Source organism: Vespa mandarinia, chromosome 12 (assembly GCF_050613455.1).
Source record: "Vespa mandarinia isolate Hongniang chromosome 12, ASM5061345v1, whole genome shotgun sequence".
Classification (NCBI taxonomy): domain Eukaryota; kingdom Metazoa; phylum Arthropoda; class Insecta; order Hymenoptera; family Vespidae; genus Vespa; species Vespa mandarinia.
In genome coordinates, this window is record NC_140821.1 from 5,120,001 (window position 1) to 5,141,051 (window position 21,051).

The 21,051-nt window shown below is 30.6% G+C and overlaps 1 protein-coding gene across 2 annotated transcripts in view; it reads left to right on the forward strand.

Annotated features, from left to right (window-relative positions):
* Positions 1-20,996, forward strand: part of LOC118449576 (protein bric-a-brac 1) — a 378,924-nt gene extending 357,928 nt beyond the window's left edge. For both annotated transcript variants that reach the window (XM_085660573.1, XM_085660574.1), the window contains 4 exons: positions 4,873-5,050; positions 6,673-6,758; positions 7,388-7,627; positions 8,139-20,996. In XM_085660573.1, the coding sequence (XP_085516699.1) occupies positions 4,873-5,050; positions 6,673-6,758; positions 7,388-7,627; positions 8,139-8,656 (1,022 nt within the window). In that variant the 3' untranslated portion in view covers positions 8,657-20,996. The remainder of the gene's footprint in view (positions 1-4,872; positions 5,051-6,672; positions 6,759-7,387; positions 7,628-8,138) is intronic.
* The last annotated feature ends 55 nt before the right edge of the window (positions 20,997-21,051 follow it).

Sequence of the window (21,051 nt, forward strand, 5' to 3'; positions counted from 1 at the left end):
AAGAAAAAGAAGAAAAATAAGAGAAAAGATTTTCTAACGTAATAAAATTTCTAATCTATTAAAAAATATTAACGAAAGATTTTTAAATGAATTAGAATCGTTTTGTTGGAGTAAAGTTATAAAAAATATTCTTAACGTTAACACTCTTTTACTTAATTTCTTTACTTTAATAGAAAGAAAGAAAGAAAGAAAGAAAGAAAGAGAGAGAGAAAGAGAGAAAGAAAGAGAGAAAGAGAGAAAGAAAGAAAGAAAGAAAGCAATAAAGGAAGTAAGGAAGCAAAAGAAAGAAACGGGTAAAGAAAGATCTTCTAATGTTGAATTATATTTATCTATTATAGATTGTTCTCCCATATTTGTTCTCGTTATTTTTTTTTCTTTCTTCTATCCATCTCAAATCTATTAAAAATATTACCACGTTACGCGCATGCGTATGCGCTTATACGTATGTGTGTAAAGAGTATGCATATGTCCACGTATATGTCATCATCACTGTGATAAATAAAAATTAACAAAAAACAATGTAAAAGGAATCAAGAAAAATGAAAGACTTTGTGAAAGAGAGAGAGAGAGAGAGAAAGAGAGAGAAAGAGATAAATATATATATATATATATATATATAGATATATAAATAGAGATAAAGATAAAAGGAAATACATACGTATCACGCGATATTCCAAGTCTAGACTATTAAGAGATGCGTTTGTACGAAGGAGACGATAGATCATGAAAGTATAACGAGGGCGCTTCGTTTTACGGAATCAAATCTTGCATTTGGATTAAATTATCACAGTCGACTTTTCCGCTTTAGCAAAGGGAAATTAGAAGTGGAAAAGAAATTCGAAGGAATAAGACGTTTAAATAACTCCCTTCTCTTACCTTTCGCGCTCAATAACCCATAACTTTCTCCCACTCTTGCCTTCCTCCATCCTGTTCCTTTACCCCCAACAACCCACCGTCACTTGGCCACGCTCTCAATCGTTTTTAAGCTATCCATGAAACAAACTTCTAAAGATAGAAAAACGTAAACTCTTTTCTATACTCGTTAGAAACGAACATGCGCGTTAAAGCGTAAGCGTGAGCGCGTGCCCGCGCGCTCGCGCTCGTATTTCCAATGAATTGTATTAATCGTCAAATTGGAGGAGGCTTAATTAAACTCAATAACTTAACTATTAAATAATCGTTGTGAATTAAGGCCATTCGTGCCATACTGGGTGCTGTTCTCGATATATATATATATATATATATATATATATATATATATATGTATATATATATAGTAGATGATCACGATGCATGTAGAACTACGATGTGTATACTACCTAAATGTGTATGATGCGTATGATGAGTGTGTGTATGGGAGAGAAAAAGAGAGAGAGAAAGAGAGAGATAGTAAGTTTCTCTGTATGTTTATGTATGTAGAATATATGTGTGTATGTGTATATGTATACGTGAGAGTTATTATGTACCGAGTAACGTTCGTTCTTCTTGGTTCTTCTCCTCGGAAAAAAACTTCTTCCGGAAAAAAACGTGCACGTAAATTCACACTTTAGAAAAGTCTCAACTCGAGGAGAAATTGTTTTCTTTCTTTTTTTTCTCTTTCTTTCTTTCTTTCTTTCTTTCTTTCTTTCTTTATTTATTTATTTATTTCTTTCTTTCTTTCTTTCTTTTCTTTTTCTTTGATTACTTCTTATTTTTATCTTTTTTTTTCTTCTTAATCTTATTTTTTATTTCTTTTTTCTTTTTTGTTTCTTTTCTCCTTCCTTTTTTCTTTTTTTTATTTTTGTAATATTCGTCTTGACAAAATTAACGAAAGGACTGGGTGATGAATGCTTTTTAATATTTAAACTGTGTCCTCTTTCCAATATTAATCTTGATTATAAACTCGTTTATATTAAAATTAAGCGAGTAATTCGAATAAATGTTGAGTAGTGAGTGTGAGAGAGTGAGAGAGTGAGAGAGAAAGAAATTCTAGACTACTTCGAATTTCTGTAAGCAATGATTGTAATAATGATGATGCAATAATTAAATAGCGACGATAGCCCAATTAGTATTTAACCTAAAGTAAATAACAATTATTATTATTAATTATTATTATTATTATTATTATTATTATTATTATTATTATTATTATTATTATTATTATTATTATTATTATTATTATTATTATTATTAATATTATTATTATTATTATTATTATTATTATTATTATTATTATTATTATTATTATTATTATTATTATATTATTATATTATTATTATTATTATTATTATTATTATTATTATTATTATTATTATTATTATTATTATTAATATTATTATTATTATTATTATTATTATTATTATTATTATTATTATTATTATTATTATTATTATTATTATTATTATTATTATTATTATTATTATTATTATTATTATTATTATTATTATTATTATTATTATTATTATTATTATTATTATTATTATTATTATTATTAATATTATTATTATTATTATTATTATTATTATTATTATTATTATTATTATTATTATTATTATTATTATTATTATTATTATTATTATTATTATTATTATTATTATTATTATTATTATTATTATTATTATTATTATTATTATTATTATTATTATTATTATCATTATTATTATTATTATTATTATTATTATTATTATTATTATTATTATTATTATTATTATTATTATTATTATTATTATTATTATTATTATTATTATTATATTATATTATTATTATTATTATTATTATTATTATTATTATTATTATTATTATTATTATTATTATTATTATTATTATTATTATTATTATTATTATTATTATTATTATTATTATTATTATTATTATTATTATTATTATTATTATTATTATTATTATTATTATTATTATTATTATTATTATTATTATTATTATTATTATTATTATTATTATTATTATTATTATTATTATTATTATTATTATTATTATTATTATTATTATTATTATTATTATTATTATTATTATTATTATTATTATTATTATTATTATTATTATTATTATTATTATTATTATTATTATTATTATTATTATTATTATTATTATTAGTATTATTATCATTATTATTATTATTATTATTATTATTATTATTATTATTATTATTATTATTATTATTATTATTATTATTATTATTATTATTATTATTATTATTATTATTATTATTATTATTATTATATTATATTATTATTATTATTATTATTATTATTATTATTATTATTATTATTATTATTATTATTATTATTATTATTATTATTATTATTATTATTATTATTATTATTATTATTATTAATACGTTTCCTCTCTATTTTCTTTTCTTTTCTTTTCTTTTTAACGCTAAACCTACCGACACTTCATGTATACCTAATTCCTAGCGCGTCCGGTCAAATGATCGATCTTAAAACATCTTATATTTCTTAATTTAGAATGATAATAATAGTCAATTTGATACTGAAAAAATATAGTTTCTCTTATTTAAAAGTAAATAATTTACATTTTATTCGTCGTAAGTAGTAAGCTGCGCAGACAAATGTTTATGAAAAAGAACGGTAACGTGAGTACGGATAGATTGATTTAAACATTTTCCATTTGTAATGACTTTATAGTTTCAAAATTGACTCTTCGTGATAATATTATTATAAAAATATATAAATCTTTCAATCAAATGATCGGTTGTAATAGGTATAATAGACTATAAGTTTTTCATAGAAAACGAATAATAAAGAAAAGAAGTGAATATTGAAAAATATATTGTAACGTATATTATAGAAAAAGTAGTGAAGTTTAAAGACGGTGTAATTAAGTTGTACATAGGAAATTCTAATCGAAATTTTAAATTCTAATTGGTCATTTGACCGATCCGTGGTAAGTTTAGTGTTAAACGATTGAGCTTGTTTTGTTACAAATTGGAACGCATCTTTGTAACGATTGTATAAACGACGACAATACAATCGATACGTTATATAATAATTAACAGGTTATATAATAATTCATTTAACCTTTGAACTACATACCTTGTACCTTTCTTAAGATTCTTCACTTTACAGGAAATCTACAATGTTGAAGGTATAAGAGAGAGAGAGAGAGGGAGAGAGAGAGAGAGAGAGAGAGAGAGAGAGAGAGAGAGGGAGAGAAACATATATGGATCTTACAAAAGTCGAAAACTCAACTCGAATTATTAAAGCGAAAAAGTATCGACTAATAAAAAAAAAGATGTAACAAAAAACATTCGTTTCAGCTCTGCTACGCGTCACATTTTGCGCGTTACAATCGCGTTTCCATCGACATGCGTATTTATTTATTTTATTCTTTTTTTTCTTCCTTTATATACATATATATATATATATATATATATATTTTTTTTTTTTTTTTTTTTTTTTTTTTTTTTTAATTTATTTTTCTATTTTCTTTTTTTTCTTTGTTTCCAATATAAACGAGGACGTAGAAATTAATACGTAAAAAAAACAAAAAAAAAACAAAAAAAAGGACGCAAACGACAAAAAGTAAAAAAGAAAGAAAAAAAGTAAATAGAGAAAACGAGAAATTCCGAAATTAAATCGGAATTTTTTAACGTTTCCGTCACTGTAATACCGTTTGTGTAGTACTATTCTATACACGCGTTGTTTTATATGTACATATATATATATATATATATATATATATATATATATATATATATATATATATACATATACACACCCATACATATATATATGTGTATCTGTGTATGTGTATGTGTATGTGTATATGTACACATTAATTTGGCGTTTACAAAAAACCATTGACTAATTGTTTTCTCTCCGTTTTTTTCCACGGGGGGACGTTAACTAGCAGACAGCTACCAGTATCAGCTGCAGTCGATGTGGCAGAAATGTTGGAATACCAATCAGAGCCTAGTCCACAATCTACGCTTCCGTGAACGTGGCCCATTGAAATCTTGGAGACCGGAGACAATGGCGGAAGCGATCTTCAGTGTCCTCAAGGAAGGACTTTCATTGAGTCAAGCAGCGAGGCAAGTTTTTTCTAATTTTCTTATCATTCGTTATCTAACATTTAATTCGGTGTAAAGAAAAAAAGAAAAAAGAACACAAAAAAAGAAAACAAACAAACGAAAGAAAATAAAGGAAAACAAAAGTAAGAAAGATGATGAGTTGTTTTTATTGTTCATTTTATTTTAATATTTAATTCTAAATAAAAAGAAAGAGACATTTTTTTTAATTCAGTTTTCTAAAATCAAATATATATATATATATTGTTATTATTTTTATTATTATTATTATTATTATTATTATTATTATTATTATAAAAATTATATATAAATTATAATTATGATTAATTATTAATGTCAAAAAGTGGAAGGAGACATTTATTTTTTATTCAGATTTCTAGAATCTAGTAATTAATTTATAATATATATATATATTATTATTATTATTATTATTATTATTATTATTATTATTAAATTATATCTAAATTATAATTATAATTAATTATTAATATTATTTACGGATAACCGATGAATATATGAAAAGTTGAACGGATGTATATATATAATTTCTTGGAAAATTCTCTGGCACACTGACCTATATAATTTCTTAGAAAATTTTCTGGCACAGTGACCTATATAATTTCTTGGAATAACATTTGCTCGATGTCAAGGTAGAAAAAAACAGAAAGAAAAAAAGAAAAGAGAAAGAGAGAGAAAGAGACAGAGTGAGTGACAGAGATAGAGAGAGAGAGATAGAGAGAGAGAGAGAGAGAGAGAGAGAGAGAGAGAGTGAGAGAGAAAGAGAAAGATAAATTTATATATATTGTATATGTCCTCGAATTCGATGAACTCAAATTCTTTGTCCTTTTCTATCTCTTTCTCTTTTTCATTCTCTTTCTCCCTCTCTCTTGAGCTCGAAACTGAGAAATTCGTCGAGTAAAAAAAAAATTACTGTTTTGCCTTGGTGCTTTGTACATATTACATAAATATTACCATAACTGTATTTCTCTGTATAATACATGTGTCATTTCTTGGAATTAACTACTTCGAAGTAGGTTAGCTGAATTCATAAAAATGAATGATCGATCTGGTAACATATAACGATGTGTGTGTGTGTGTGTGTGTGTATTTCTTTCTCCTTTTTTTTTTTTTTTAAAGAAGTAAATATTCGAATTAATGATATCTTCGAATGTGTAGTTCTTTCTGTTTAATTTAACTTTTCTTTTTTTGATTTCTTTTCTTTCTTTCTTCCTTTCCTTTTATTTTTAACTTTATCATTCCAGCCATCGACAATTTTGCCAATTAATAAATAAAATATATTTATTTACGCAAGATTTAATAAATATTTTATAATAATATATAACTAGATATCTTGAAAAAGTTTTATTTAACGTCTTAATTTTGCACGTTTGAAAATTCATTAAAATTTGTTTTAATACGATAAATAACGTTTATTCAAACATGCTGTAATATTCTCAGAGCGATAAGAGAGTACGTTCGGAAGATAAATCTTTCAAGATAAAAATCTTTTTCAAGATTTAAAGATATTGATAAATATGACGACGAAAATTTCTTTGGAAAAATAAATATACGAATTGTGAAAGATTGTTAAAACGTTTAATAATACATTATCTTTTTCTTCGCAGAAAATACGACATCCCTTATCCGACATTCGTCCTCTATGCGAACAGAGTTCACAACATGCTAGGTCCTAGCGCTGATGGTGGGGCCGGTGAGTATTAGTTACTTCTTTTAAGTTTTTTCTCCGTGGCATTTCGTTCTCCAATTCCCACAATCATGTGATACCACCCCCCCCCCCCAAAAAAAACAAAAAAAAACAAAAAAAGAAACGAAAAATAAGAAAGCAAAGAAAAAAGAGAAATAAAAAGATATGAAATAAGAAAAGAAAAACAAAACATCCTGCAGAAATCCAATATGTCGATTATCGAAAACAATTTATTATGTATACATATATTATATACATATTTACATATATAATATTATCTAATTTATTACATTTTTTGTATACACGTACTTTATTACTATACATAATTTATTACACGAGATATATATATATATATATATATATATATGTAAATTCCGAAGAATTCATTTTCGTTTATATATATACATATATATATATATATGTTTGTGTAAATTATATAATAAAGAATTACGATGAAATTACAAAAAAAAAAATAAAAAATAAAAAAAACATTAGTAAGATTAATCCAAATTATGAATGATTTCGGAACGATACACGAGAAACGAGACTGGCCACTATAATAGACGAATAAAAATATATAAAATTTGATTTAGAATAAATCATTCGTCTTTTATCATGATTTCGTTTTAATATAGATTTGCGGCCGAAAGGAAGAGGACGACCACAAAGGATTTTACTCGGCGTTTGGCCAGACGAACACATTCGTGGTGTCATACGGGCAGTTGTCTTCAGAGACGGTCATTCTCCACATATTGTTAAAGAAGAACCGGCATCGATGTATCCGACTTTAGCGAATTATGCGGCTTGCAATGGACCAGAAGGAGCGGTCAGTCCTGGTGCTGCTGCCGCTGCGGCGGTGGCTGCCGTTGCTCAAGGTATTTTTTTAGTGTTTTAAATTAGACGATATATACGTACATATAAATATCTATAAAATTAAGATTTAAGAAGGAAGAAAAGAATCCATTTAATTTTAAATTAAGTTTTAATTTAAATTTTAATTTAATTTAACTTTTAAGTTAAATGATTAAATAGTTTCTTTAAAAGAAAATTAAAACAAATTTACGATCTAAATGTTATTATAATAATAGCACATTACACTTGTATCAAACTTTACTACATTTACTATACATTTGACAAATATAATAAGGATTACATTTGGATGTTTATTACGAACTATAACAAATTTCATATGAGTATAAATAAAAAGAAAAAAAAAAAAAGAGAAAAAGAAAAATACATTAGATCTTCGTTCAAAAACAAAGATACAGCTTGGATCATTCAAAAGTATCAGAGCAAATCCTAAATAAAGCAACGCTATGTATATATTATACAAACATATATACACATATATATATATATATGAAAAAATCTAATTATTGTTTTCAGGTCTAAGGCATCAAATGTGTAGTATGGTAGCAGCGGCACACTCGCAGCACGACATGATGGCGACGAACCTATCGACAAGTCTATCGACGAGTCTCACGTCGAATCTCCAAGCTGCGATGCAAGCGAGTCAGCATCACAACAATAATGTGAGCGGTATCGGTAGTAACAATGGAGCCGGAATGATCGGTTGTGGTGGTGGTAACAATACCGGTAATTCACCATTGAATCTCGGCCTGGCGAGTCCAGGCTCCGGTGGACCACCCGAAAGTCCAATGGAAAGTCCATTGGCGAGTCCTTTGGGCCCACTGATGGATCCTGGACATATACCGGGTAGCGTGGAAGTTGGTATCGGTGTCAGTGGTATGACCTATAAGCCAGCACGGAGCTTCGTCAGTCCACGACCGGAGAATCTTTTTCAAGAGGACATAGCCGACCTTGTCAAGAGTCCGCATAGTCTGAAGGACAAGGACAAGATCCCAGTGAAGTTGGAACCCCTTACCGACTCCCGTTGCGAATAGTAAGCGACGATTTACGCGACTCTCCGAGAGCGAGTGAGCAACCAAGTAAAGCGAGTGCAAAAAAGAGAAAGAGAGAGAGAGAGAGAGAGAGAGAGAGAAAGAAATAGAAATGAGGAAATGAAAGGGAGTGAGTGAAGGAAAAGAAGAGGAAAAAGAGAGCGAGAGAAAAAGAGTAAGCTTTTCTGTCCGTCGAGACGCGAAAGATAGATAGATAGAGAGAAAGAAAGAAAGAGAGAGAAAGAGAGAGAAAGAAAAAAAAAGAGAGAGTGAATGAGTGAGAGTGAGAAAGATATATATATATAGAGAGAGAGAGAGAGAAAGAGAGAGATAGAAAGTAACGACGATTTTCCGTTCGACGGACCACAAGACGCTCTCTCTCGTCTTTCGGTACTCCGGGATTTCTCGAAGAACACTTTGAGGTTCAAATAGGAGAAAAAGAAGAAGAAGAAGAAGAAGACGACGAAAAAAGGGGAAGATGTATAAAGGAGCGATCTTCTCGAAAAAAAAAAAAGAAGAGAAGCGACTTTGGATTTAAGGGGATGTAGAAAGAGACAGAGAGAGAAAAAGAGTGAGAGAGAAAGAGAAAGAGAGAGGAAGAAAGTTAGCAGCTCGCCGAGAGAGATAGAGGAAGAAAGAAAGAGATAGATATATATATGTATATATATGTGTATATATATATATATATATATATATATATATATATATATATGACTAGCGCGAGGGACTTTTTTACGTACGAAAAAAGATTGTCGAGAATTGACGACGAGAGCCTTGTTCGTGGGCTCCGCTTGATGAATGCCACGTACAAACCTCCGCGTAAATCTCGCGCCCGCTATTAGACACTACGTGAATAAAATAATTGAGAAGTAGAAGAAAAAAAAAAGAAGGAGAAGAAGAAGAAGAAGAAGAAGAAGATGAAAAAAAAACAAGAAGATTAAGGTCGCTTTGCGAACTTGAAAAAGTAGTAGAAGAAAAGAAGAAGAAAAAGGAGAAGAAGTTATTTCTAGGAGAGGAAGAGAAAAATTTCGCGAATAAGATAGAAGAAGAAGAAGAAGAAGAAGAAGAAGAAAGAGAAGGTGAAGAATAAGAATAAGAAGAAGAAGAATAAGGAGAAGAAGAAGAGGGTGGGAGAGAGAGAGAGAGAAAGAGAGAGATTTAGAATCAAAAAAAGGAGAAGCGGACGACGAGAAGATAATAATAAGAAAATGTAGGAAAAAGCGAGAAAATGTAGAGAAAAGAGAAAAAGAATGAATGTTTGCTGTGTGCTTGCGCGCGTGTGTGTGTGTATTAGAGAGAGATAGAAAGAGAGAGAGAGAGAGTGAGAGAGAGAGAGAAAGAGAGAAAGAAAGAGAGAGCGCGCGAAAGAGAGAGTGAAAGAGTGAGTAGAAACTACTATCGAGAAAGCAGAGTCGTCATTCAAAAGCTGCGTCGTCGATCGTCGCCGCGTCGCCGAGCGTTTCTTCTCTTCTTTCTTGTCGTCGTCGACGATCGGCGAGTCGGCGGCGATCGAGGAAGACGAGATACATGTATCATACACGCATACACACACATACTCGATTTGCTTCCAGGGGAGAGAAGAGAGAGAGAGAGAGAGAGAGAGAGAGAGAGAAAAGAAAAGAAAAAGAAAATAAAAAAAAGGAGGAAAGATTGTAGCTCACCCACATCTCCCGCCACCACTAACACCACAGCTACTCATTCACACTCAAAAACAGCAATATCAATCATCAACAATAACAGAAACACATTAACGCTACAGTACTAATTTAAAACATATATAAAATACATACTGTTGTACGTAAGTATTATATACTTACGTAATTAAGTAACACGGACATAATGTACGCGCGCTTACAAACTTCTTTCAAAGAACTTATGTATATGATCGATAAAGTTTATTCGGTTAAATTCAATTTATTCACGTACACACCTTGTTTTATTATCCTTTTGTTTCGTTGTTGTTTTTATTTTATTCTTTATCCTTTTTTAATTTATTTATCCTTCGATCCTCCTCCCTTCTGACCTACTTTTTCTCCATCCTTTCTTTTTCTCTTCTTTTCTTTCTCTTTTTTTTCCTTAGGATAACTCAGAAATTTATATATACATATATATATATATATATATATATATATATATATATATACACATATGGACAAAAAAGAAGTTTGTTATATCGTGCGCATGCAATTGCGAAAAAGAAAAAGAAAATACACATTGACGCGTTTCTATGTATATATGTATTATTATACATGTTGGGACGTACATGTATATTCTTCTTCTTTTACTCGTCACAAATAAAGAATTTTACACGTACATTTACTTTCTATAGTCAGAGGCATAGACGAACAAAACATCAGAAGAGAATAAGAGACATACGCACTCGTACCAAATACACACATATACACACCACACAGAAAAATAGCAGCCTAAATATACCAAATTTATACCTACGCGTACGATGTATATGATGATAATAGCTGTACTTTTAATGCCAAATGTATAATAATTCGTAAATACGATTATAATAATAGTCGTCGTGATCGAGAAGAGATTCGTTACGACGACGACGACGACCGGCCTGCGGCTTTTTTGTGACCCCAAAAGTAGTCTCACAGCCTCCGGATACCAAGTTACACATATATATCTATATATACACACATCATACATGAATATACACACGAACGCGCGCGCGCGCGTGCTTACAACCAAACGGACAAACAGACAATACACAGAGAAAAACATACGAGTGAGAAAGACACGTATGGTTAGTTGCGCGCTGCACTGCCCGGTCGTGACACGTGGCGTGTCGTTCGATCCTTCTCCCTTCTGACCTCCATCCCCAACCTCTATTCCCCACATTCCACCTCCCCCCCACATCCAATACTAGCCAGTATTTTCGTTTCGCCGAAACTCTCTTCTTTTTCTCTTCCTCTTCGCTTCTTCTTTACGATCTGTTTTTTTTTCCCTTGTTCTTACTCTTCCTCGTTTTGAGGGGAGAGAAAGAGAGAGAGAGAGAGAGAGAGAGAGAGAAAGAGAGAGAGAAAAAGAGAGAAAGGAAAAGAGAATGAACGGATGATTAAAAGAAGAAAGCGAAAATAAAAAAAGAGATAGGAAAAAAGTAAGCAAAAACTCCTCGGAGTAGAGTAATAATTTTAAAATAATAAGATATATAGAAAATGAAACGACAACGCCACGTAAAACGATTATTTTTCTAATCTGTGCGACGCAGTGAGCGATATCGTCGATCTTATATACATATACATATACTTGAGTAATATGTAATAATAATAGGAAGAAAAAAAACAAAGAGAGAGAGAGAGAGAGAGAGAAAGATAGCACACGCGTATATACACATACTCACATGGCTCACACACACACACACACACACAATAGACATACAAAAGAGATGTACAAAATTTCACCCTACAATTGTCTACCGAATAAAGCGAGAGATAGATAGAAAGAGAGAAAGAAAGAGTTTTAGAGAATGATAGAAAGAGAGAGAGAGAGAGAGAGAGAGAGAAAGAGACAGAGAGAGAGAGAAAGAGACAGAGAAAAACAGATACAGAAAGGTATTTAAGAACTGAGAAATAGAGGGAGAAAGAAAATATATATAAACCGAAGGGAAAGAAAGAAAAAGAAAGAAAGAAAGTCGACGTCTTTTTATGAACGACGAGTACACATTGGGACGAAAAAAAAAATGATCGATGTACTTTATTAAGTGTAATTATTGCCTTCCTGCCATGTTTGGGGTATGCCAAGTATAAAAATTATAAGGTTTAGAGATTAGGGACAATGAAAAACGGGAGATGGTGACACAGGAACCCGGTGAAAGAACAAAAGGAAAAAAAAAAAAAAGATTGTATGAATTTGATAAACTGGAATGCGAGATGATGATATGATGTTGCGTGCCTGTTTTGTGCGTGTATCTGTGTATATGAGAGAGAGAGAGAGAGTAAACGATACGTGTGCCTGTGATAATGAGAAAGAGAAAAGAATAAAAGGAAGAGGTAAAGAAAAATTGGAATGTGTGAATGGAAGAAAGAAAGAAAATGAAAGAAAGAGAGAGAGAGAGAGAGAGAGAGAGAGAGAGAGAGAAAGAGAGAGAGAGAAGGTGGGTAGCTCCATTTCGTCAAGATATCGTGCTATTTTTCAAAATTTTACACGTTGCGCGTGATTTTTGTGAACGGGACCCTCGAACCTCCCCGACAATCGAAAAAGAATCTCGGGATTGTACTATATAGTCGATAATGAAGAAAAAAATAAACAAATCAAAGTAAAAAATAATGTTTGTCGGATTGTTAAGAGTTTTGATCTGCGAACTTTAGCCGAGAAATATAAAGGACAAAGAGATAAATTGCAATGGGCGCGTAAGGTTAAAGGTTAAGCGATAAGCAAAGAATAACGAGCTCTTGCACTATTCTTTTTTCTTTCTCCTTTTTTTTCTCTTTTTCTTTTCTTCTTTTTCTTTTTCTTAACTCATTTTCTCTTTTTTTTCTTTTTTTTTTTTTTTTCTTTTTTTTTTTCATTTAAACTCATTATACAACACGTGCAAGAAAATGAAAAGTTGATGGGAACTGGTTGGTTAGGGGGAAAAGGAAAAAAGATCACTTGGCGCTCTTTCACGCATCCTCTCTCCGATTTTCCTCGTATCGTTATTATATACATACATACTTAACGCGATAAAAAGAGAAAAAAAGAAAAAGGAAAAAAAAAAGAAAAAAAAAAAAGAATATATAAAATGTATTTATATACATATATATATATACTCGAGGCCTTCGCCTAACGTTTTACTCGCGATCACGTTCATCGGTAATAGATCTTTCGTAATGGAGACATCGACGGCCCATTCGCCTTTAAAGATTTTTACGTGGGCGTCAGAGCGAGACCAAAAAAAAAGAAAAAAAAAAAAGAAAAAGAAAAAAGAAAAAGAAAAAAAAAAAAAGAAAAACTCTCAAAAGTGACCTTCGGTAAGATTTTTAATGGTGTATTTTTTTCGGCCTTCACGGTGATAGAAAAGAAGAAAAAAAAAAAAAAAAAGAATAAAAAACAAAAGAAATGAAAAAAGAGTATTATGAGGGTGGGTGAGAGGTTAGTAAGGAGTGAGGGATGGTTGGAGGGAGGTTTGTTACACGTGAGAAAGAGGGATCATACGGGAATTTATTGAAAATGCAAATGTTTATTCCCAAACGTCGAAAAACACCCTAAATTAATCGTTTGATATGAGTACCATACTCCACGTAGTATAAAATACAAACCGCGATCGCGCGCTTTTTCTTGTAGGAAAAAAAGAAAACAAAGAAAAAAAGATAAAAAGTAAAAAAAAAATAAAAAATAAAAAAGGGAAAGGAGAAAGAGAAAACGCAAAAATGCTAATATCTGTCCAGAAAAAAAGAGAGAGAGAGAGAAAGAGAGAGAGAGAGAGAGAGAGAGAGAGCGCATCATCGGACCACGTAGAGGGCGATTGACGATGCGCGCGTTAAAATCTCTATCGACGTATATGCGGTACATAAATGTTGTACCAAAATTGTTTTTGATGTCGTCACTTTTCGACAAAACGTTTCTTTTCCAAAGACATAATTCTATCTCCTCCCTCTATCACCTCCTCTCTCTCTCTCTCTCTCTCTTCCCTCACCCCACCTGCCTGTGTGGCTCCTCACTCAAAGGGTTAAATACGGAAGAAAAAGAAAAGAAAAGAAAAGAAAAGAAAAGAAAATCACGTTCTCTTTGATCTCGGCCTCCATGCGAGCTCTGCGCTTGATTTTTCCACAAAACGAACGGGCCACCGATGTCTCATGGGAGCAGGCGAAAGGGAAATGATCGACGTCGGATCGCGAGTAAAGGGACTTTATTACGACTTTAGGCTTAATGTGTTCAATAAGGAGAAATAAAAAGGAGAAAAGGGAAAGAGGAGAAGGGCGTTGAGGAGAAACGAAAATGGTGAAATCAGTGGACGTGCAGTAGGGCGAATAACGGGAAAAGAAGGGAAAAAAAGAACAGTTAAATGAAACGTAGGATGAGAGAAATATATATATATATATACACATATATAAATATATGTGTAAATGTGTGTGTGTGTATGTATATATATATATATATAAAATGTTTACAGAGAGGCACGTTCGTAGAGTAGCACGCCGAGTATATAGTTTAGAAAAAAGAAAAAAAAAAAAAAAAAGAAAAAGAAAAAAGAAAAAAAGAAAAAAGAACAGGAGAAATCGGTAAAATGAGAGGAACAAAGGTCAGTGTGAGAGTGCGAAAAAAGGCGGGAAAAAGAAAGAGAGAAAGGAAATGAGGGTAGGAGGGAGGGAGGGTTCGTAAGGGAAAGAGTGAATGAGAGTGAAAGTGAGAGTATATGAGAAAGAATGAGTAAATGGAGAGAGTGAGAGAGAGAGAGAGAGAGAGAGAGAATCGAAGAGGACGTTAAAATTAAATATTGTATAAAAAAAAAGTAGTAAGTGCCTTCCAAACAAAAAAAAAAAAGAAGAAAAGAAAAAAAGATATTTAAAGTGTCCCGTAGACCGTGACCACTTGTAAATGAAGAAAAGTCATTCGAAATTTCGCGTCACTGAATGAAAAATCGTTTGTGGGTTAAAGAAATGAGAGGAACAAACAAAAAAAACGGCAACAAAGAGAGAGAAAAAAAATAAGAAAAATAGGAAGAAAGAAAGGAACGTTCGTAAGGATATTGCGTAAAAAAAGAAAGAAGAAAAAAATGAAAAAAAAAAAAAAAAGAAAAAAAGAAAACACGAAGAAACATATGACGCGCTCCTCTCCTCTTTTGTCTTCGTTCGAACGACCATTCGATTGTTTAATAAAAAAAGCAACAAAAAAAAAGAAACAAAAAAAAATATGTAACAAATAAATAAAAAAACAAAAAATAAATAAGTAAATAAAAGGAATGCCGCCCGATATATATGTGTGTATATATATATATACATATATATCCGCTGCTCCCGCGCGCGTTCTTTTAAGGATCTTCGAATGAGAGATAAGAGAATGGTGAAAAGGAGAGAGAGAGATAGAGAGAGAGAGAGAGAGAAAGAGAGAGATAGAAGGAGAAGGAAAGAGAGAGAGAGACGGAACGAACGACAGAATCAAATAAGAGACTGAGACACTTTACAAAATTGTTATTTCGTACTTACGCGAAGATTTAAAAATAAAAAAGGGGACTTTTCCCTGGCCCACGTAAATTTTAGGATTTTGCGCGATATAGCGATGAGGGGGGAGAAAGGAAGGAGGAGGGGAAAAAATGAAGAAAAATTAAGCGAACTAAAGATAAATAAATAAATAAATAAATAAATAAATAAATAAATAAATAAATACCCAAAAAAAAAAAATAAAAAAAATGAAACTTTATGAAACAATACGATGTAACGTAAGCGTACGCAATATGTTTATGAATGCGGTTTAGATGAGTGCGTAGATGAGTGGAACGAATGTCCGATACTACTACAAAAGCGAACAACAAAATATTAAAAAAAAAATAATAATAATAAAAAATAAAAAAAAATATAAAAATAAAAAATAAGCGAATAAAAGAAGAAACAAGGCCCGACAAAATTTCTGTTTTGGAATAATCCACACCGGTAATACCCTGAATGGCATGTTCTCGAAAGATTTTGTTTTTCCCTTTTTTCTGAAGAATCTGGGGCGTTGAGAGGAAGGAGTAGGCATATTTAAGAAATAATTAACAAAATAGGAAGAAAGAAAGAAAGAAAGAGAGAGAGAGAGAAAGAGAGAGAGAGAGTGAAAGAGAAAGTATAATCAGAGAGATTGAGAGAACGGATATTTCGAAAAACTTTCGTTTCCACGTTTTTGATATATATCTGTGAAACAAGAAGAAAAAAAGATTACCTATATTGCATATTTAAGATATAAGTGAACAAAAAAAAAAGCATCCAATACGCTATTGATATAGAACACAAAGTGAATATATATATATATATATGAGAAAAAATATATTATATATAAATATATATATATAAAAATTGATATATATTGACGCTGTAGGATTACTCGCTGGGTGCATATTTTGCTCCAAAAAAAAAAAAAAAAAAGAAGGGAAAAAAGAAAAAACAGAAAGAAAACAAAAACAAAAACAAAAATAAATAAAAAGTTGGGGGAGGGGGGAGGGGGAGAGTTCGCGCGTTTCCCGGTTACGCTAGCTCCTTCTAGCGTGCGTCGTCTAGAGGACGGAAACAAAAGTAAAAGTTCTTCACGGTGTGGTGTGTTGCGTTTAGATAAGCGTAAATAAAGAAGATTTTAGAGTCAAAAGAGGAAACAAAAAGAAAAGAGAAAAAAAAAGGAAAAACATAAAAAATGATAAGAAGCAACCGTAGCTCGTAGTTATATTTATCGGGGCGATACTCACACGGGAACGGATGTGCGTGACGGTAAATGCTATTTGAAAGGAAAAGGAAGAAAGAAAAGAAAAAGTGAGAGAAAAGAAGAGAGAGAGAGAGAGAGAGAGAGAAAGCAAAAAAGAAAGAAAACGGAGCGCGAATTCATCCTGATTCGCATTGGGTATAGTCGTTTTAGAAAAGTATACGACCGTTTCATTCTAGTTATCCGAGAGCGACTACGAATATGCAGATATACTTACATGCGTATACATAAACACACACTACACATGTACATACACATATACATAAACATACATAAACGCACACACATACCCATATCCATACAAAAGTATGTATTTACGTCCTATAAGAAAGAATCGTTTAAGAAGGGTTAAAAAGAGTCTCCCTCTTTTTTACCCTCTCGTTGATCCTCCTACTTTATTTTTTATTTTTCTTACTGCGATGTGATATTTTGTTTTTTATTTTTCTTCATTTTTCCTCTTTTATATATATATATATATATGTATATATATATATACATATATATATTTACGACTCTCTCCACTATAATCGTAAATATCAGTCATTATTTGTGCGACGCCGATAAAAAAATTATCAAAAAGAGGAAAGAGAAAAAAAGAAGAAAAAAAAAGAGGAAAATACGAAATAAAAGGAAACTGCGATCTTTTTGTGAAGATTTTTTTCTTCCTTTTTTCTTTTTTTTTTTTTTTTTTTTTTTTTGTTTTCTTCTCATATCTCTCGTGCCTGCTGTGCCGCGCCGCACATATATCTTCTGGTGTTTCTTTTTATTTTTTGTTGTAATCTTTTTCTTTTCTTTTTTTCCTTTTTTGATATTGTTTTTCTTTTTTTTTTTTATTTATATATATATATATATATATATATGTATGTATATACATACAGAAACACGCTTCCCTTCCTCCTCCAATCTCATCCACTACACCGTCGATCATAAGTACGTGCAGTCTCACGGTGTGTGTGTGTTACATAGTAAGATTTTTCTAAATAAACGTCACGCACATTGGAGACCCATCCTGGTATTTACTTTTGTCATAGCTTCGAGCAGTAAAAAAGAATATACCGTGTAAAATGACCTTCACGCAGGTGCGGAATGTTAGCAGTTCAATTCGAAAATAGAGGGAAAGAGAGTGTAAGAGAGAGAGATAGAAATAGATAGATAGATAGATAGATAGAAAGAGAGAGAGGGAGAGAGGGAGAGAGAGAAGAAAATGCGGAATTATATATACATACATTGTAATAATATATACTTTCTTTCCAAATGCAACAGAAAAAGAAAAAGATAGAGAGAGAGAGAGAGGGAAAGAGAGAGAGAGAGAGAGAGGGAGAGAGAGAGAGAGAAAGATAGAAAAGATGGATAAAGATAGAACATTCATGTTTTGATGTATTATAACGGAAACGAATAATATGCGAAACGATCAAGTAAACGAGAATAAAAGCTAGAGGAAGAATGAATGTAAAAGAATCGTATAGGAGACGGGATACGAGGTGAAAGGTCACTGTATATTGTAAAAGTTTCTTTCCGAAAACCTGCGATCCCGAATACATACATACATATATACAATATGTACGAAATATCGCTGCGATTCCGCTTCTCTACGATAGTAGATTAAAAATACCAAGCAAATTAAATAGATGACATTCTTTATTTATCAAAGACGAAGTAAATGGAAGAATAAGAGGAAGAAAAATATGAAGATGAGGATGAAGATGAAAATGAAGATGATGATGTTAATAATGACAATGATAACGATGATGAAGGTGAAAATGAAGATGAAGACGACGATGACACGACGACGATGACGACGATGATGATGATGATGATGATGATGATGATGATGATGATGAAAAAAAAAATTGATGAAGAAGAAAAAAAACCTGCGAAACTATTAGTCGAGACATAGAGGGGCGCACACGTTTTTTCAAACGATAATTATTTAATCGCACACGACGTTGACGCGAGAAACGAACATAAACATATAAACATAAATACATAAATACATAGATACATACATTATATTACATATACACACGTACTCACGTAGCGACCTCACACGTGTGAAATCGGTATACATGCGCACGGTAAAACGTGGGCGTCACACACGACGACATGATGTACATTTATACTGATGAGAAAGAAAAGAAAGAAAAGAAAGAAAGAAAGAAAGAAAGAAAGAAAAAAAACAAACAAACAAACAAATAAATAAATAAATAAATAACACAGATATGCAGAATGCAATGCCAGCGGTCATATACAGGATTGTGTTTATTGTAAATAGAGAGAATGCAGCACTGTACGTCAAAGTTTATCGTTATTATTATATTATATTATATATTATATTATATTATTATTATGATCATTATTATTATTATTATTATTATTATTATTATTATTATTATTATTATTATATTATTATTATTATTATTATTATTATTATTATTATTATTATTATTATTATTATTATTAATATTATTATTAATATTATTATTATTATTATTATTATTATTATTATTATTATTATTATTATTATCACCAACGCGTGTAACATATTTATTTCAACAAGTTCTCTGGTCGTTGATATCTTTTATATAGTTTAATGTTCAATGCTCCTTCGTTCATTCGAATTCTTCGTTGGCGCTTGAAATCAGTACGTTGATATGTAATGTCTGATATATAATAAACCGACGATCGACACGAGAGAAAGAGAGGCAGAAAGAAAAAGAGAAAGAGAGAGGGAGATAGAAAGAGAAATATATATATGTATACATACACATATATATATAGTATATATGCACACATATATACAAGTATCTTCTTTTCTAGTCGGCTAAAATTATTCTTTTTATTTTTTTTTCTTTTTTCTATTATTCTTTTCGAAACACATATATCCTAAGTTGATCTTGAGCAAGAAGAACGAAGAACGGAATGCAACGCACGAAATACATGCGAAATTTTCTTACGATACAGTCGCCTTTTCTCGTATGTATGTATGTATGTATGTATGTATGTATGTATGTATGTATATTGTGTAATGTATGTATGTTGTGTATTATTTCGAGTAAGTCTCGAGAAATTTTCGTTAATTAATTTAACACGTACATATGTATGTATGATATATATGATCGATCTTCTTCTTTTTATCTTCCTTCCTCTTGCTGCTTTTGATCAAACGAAGAAACAATTGCATTTATTATTTACTATCTTTATAATTTTGCGATATAAAATACAATACTATTGTATATGCAATACGTACGTATTACTTTCTTTTTTTTCTTTTTTTCGATATATGTTTTATGTATGCGTGTATGTGTAACGAATTTATTGGAGTAAGTTAAAGGAACAAATAGTGTTTGATTAGAAAGAAAAGCGTTAAACAGCCGACCGAATTGTCTGTCTTTGTCTCTTTCACTCTCTTTCTCTCTTCTTCTATCTCTCTCGTTCTCTCTCTCTCTCTCTCACTCTCTCTCTCTCTCTCTCTCTCTCTCTCTTTACATTTTTCGACGAAACACGAGTATAACCTAAGAGATAAAGGGAACGTGTTAAACCGCGAGACGACGTTTTACTCTTTTTCCTTCTTCTTCTTCTTCTTCTTTTCGTTTCTTCTTTCTTTCTTTTTTTTTTGTTTTCGTAATATTTATCTTCTATCCCCCCCCCTTCTTGCGTTTTATATAGTCACACAGCTGCAAAGGAAAAAGAACCGTCACTCATTGTAGGCCCTCTTTTATTTATTACAGATTAGCTAGTAAGATGACGTTCTACCGAAATATGATATACTTATAAATACACCCTATATATAGTGGAGTAAGCGTTACATTACCTACCTACCTAACCTATCCGTACTTAACGGAAGGACAGACAGATGAATCACGCAATCATACATTTAAGTTGCTACTTGGCACGTATACCTAAGTAATATACTAACATAAACAGTATGCAATAACAAATAAATATGAGAAACGAATTGCTTGCTATCGTGTCCCATCTTATAATCCTAATTAAACATCATCCTTCCTTTA